At 45.6% G+C, this 2,119-nt stretch overlaps 1 protein-coding gene across 2 annotated transcripts in view; it reads right to left on the bottom strand.

Moving 5' to 3' along the window:
• LOC107090817 (lamin-A-like) overlaps window positions 1-2,119 on the bottom strand; it is an 18,697-nt gene that overhangs the window by 11,111 nt on the left and 5,467 nt on the right. For both annotated transcript variants that reach the window (XM_015384409.1, XM_015384408.1), the window contains exons 3-5: window positions 1,119-1,275; window positions 894-1,019; window positions 647-817 (exon numbers count right to left, since the gene is read on the bottom strand). In XM_015384409.1, the coding sequence (XP_015239895.1) occupies window positions 647-817; window positions 894-1,019; window positions 1,119-1,275 (454 nt within the window). The remainder of the gene's footprint in view (window positions 1-646; window positions 818-893; window positions 1,020-1,118; window positions 1,276-2,119) is intronic.

Raw genomic sequence — 2,119 nt, 5'->3', positions numbered from 1 at the left:
TAAAAGTAAATCATCTTGTTCTATTGGCGAAGTGTCTCACTTTCTTCCTCAATTCAAGAGAAAAATCACTTATTTTAAGAAAAATGACTTATTTAGATGTTGATTTTTTTTGGAGTGTATAAATTTGATTAAAAGTCTTTCACAACCCTTTTCCAAACTATGTTTTTTCTTAATCATTATTAGCGCATATGTGAACATTTGATCTTTAATCAGTTGATATGTGTCATATATAATATCTATATATATTTATATTTCAGAATTAGTTTTGGTCGTTTAAAGGGTTGCGAGATATAAGAGATTATTGTAATATTATCTCTGACTCGTCTTTCATGTGATTAAAATGAGATCTTAGGCGCCTCCTGTTCATTCTGACAGCAGCTGTTCTTGGATCAGAACTGTGGACTGATCCAAGATGGCCGCCCTCAAGGCACGTCAGCCAGCGTCCAATGATGCGTCTACGTATATAATGTCTATGAGTAAAACACCTTGGTTCTGGTGTTATTAAAGCATTCTGTTGCAAACCAGTTTCAGTGTTTGGGTTCTGCTTGATGACCCAGTTAGGTTTTTATCAGACAGTTGACTGTCTGCAGAGGAGATTGTGGTTTAATTAGAGTCCGCAGGTTCTGGTGCATCTCTAAAGATCTACCTTTGCATTGTAGGTCTTCTCTATTTCCTCCTTGTAGAGCTGAACCTGCAGCTCGTGCTGACTGCGCATCTCTGCCAGCGCTTCCGACAGTTTGCTCTCAAACTCCTGCTGGTGGCCGCTGTCCAGCTCCACCATCCGGGACTCGTGGCGCCTTTTTATCTCCCGCAGCTCCTGGTAAACGTGAAGAGAAGAAGAATAAATCTCTGCCGAGCTCGTTATTAGACGTTTATGTTGGAGGAAGCTGAACCTCAGAGTGAAGGTTCTTCTGAAAGTCCAGCTCCTCTTTGAGAGTCTGGATCCGGTTCTCTCCATCCACCCTCCGCAGCATCTCGTCCTGCAGCTGCTTCTTGGCATCTCCCAAACTGTTTTCCAGCTACGACACAAGAAGAAAAACAAATGCCTTTCATGCTGAAGACCAGAGGAGGATGAGAAGGTTAAGGTTCTGTTTCTGGTCCCAGAGGTCCGGTCTTACCTTAGCCACCTGGGCCTTCAGGTCCCGGTTCTCAGCATCCAGGTTCCGTTTCTCTCCCAGCGCCGTTGTCAGAGAGGCGTCTTTGGAGTTCAGGAGAGCCTCCAGGTCCTTGAGCCTCTGCAAGGCTGCTGCCAGCTCCGACTCCTTCTTGGTGTTCCTGCAGAGACACAGAGCGCCGTGAGCTCCGGAGGAGTCGGCGGCGGCGGCGGCAGAACCAGGACAGGTTTTCTCCTCATTCATATCCTATGAGCCAACAGTTTAACCCAGTCTGCCAGTAGATGAGATAAATATAAACATTTTCCAGATCTCGAGAAGTCAGAAGGAAGCAGACGGCCTGTTCTCACTGTTTGGTTTTTGAAAAAATAAAACTTAAAGTCTGATAAGATGGACGATCAGCCGATGGTCGATCAGGACGATGTATCCCCATCGTTAGCTTCTGCATCAGAACCTTATAAACATTTAATGGTGATTATTAGTGTTGCACCGATGCCATTTTTTGGCCCTGGTCCCTGGCTGTGCAGCATCGACCGATACCATCTGCTTGAAATTGATGTGTGTGTCAGGAATCCAGTTTGTGTGGTCTGTTTTTGTATTTTCTTTCCTCCTCCACCAGGTGGTGCCCCGTCCTCATTGGGTCTCCATGCACACCTGCAGCTCTTTGCCTCATTACTTGCAGAGTGTTCTTAAGCTGCTGACTGCCTCTACCTCAAGGCCAGAGTGTTTGCCAATACAGGGTACTCTAGCCATGCTTAGTTTAGCAGAGTCTAACCTGAGTTTTTGTTTGCCAGTTTGGGTACTCTAGCCAAGCAGAGTTTTGTCAAGCTGAGTCTTAACTTTGTTCTTGTCTTTGCCTCTCGGCAGGAAGTCATCCTGCAAACTGGATTTATCGGACCTTCTCTCCCTGGAAGGATCAACTGAGCTTCTAACTGAGCTGGGATCCCAAACTGGAAGTTTGGATCCATTTTCCCCTAGAGGTCGTTTGAGCTTCACACCGAGCAAAG

Source organism: Cyprinodon variegatus, unplaced genomic scaffold (genome assembly GCF_000732505.1).
Source record: "Cyprinodon variegatus isolate N-32 unplaced genomic scaffold, C_variegatus-1.0 Scaffold312, whole genome shotgun sequence".
Lineage (NCBI taxonomy): Eukaryota > Metazoa > Chordata > Actinopteri > Cyprinodontiformes > Cyprinodontidae > Cyprinodon > Cyprinodon variegatus.
Note: the sequence above shows the minus strand (reverse complement) of the source record. Positions and strands in the feature narration are given on the sequence as shown.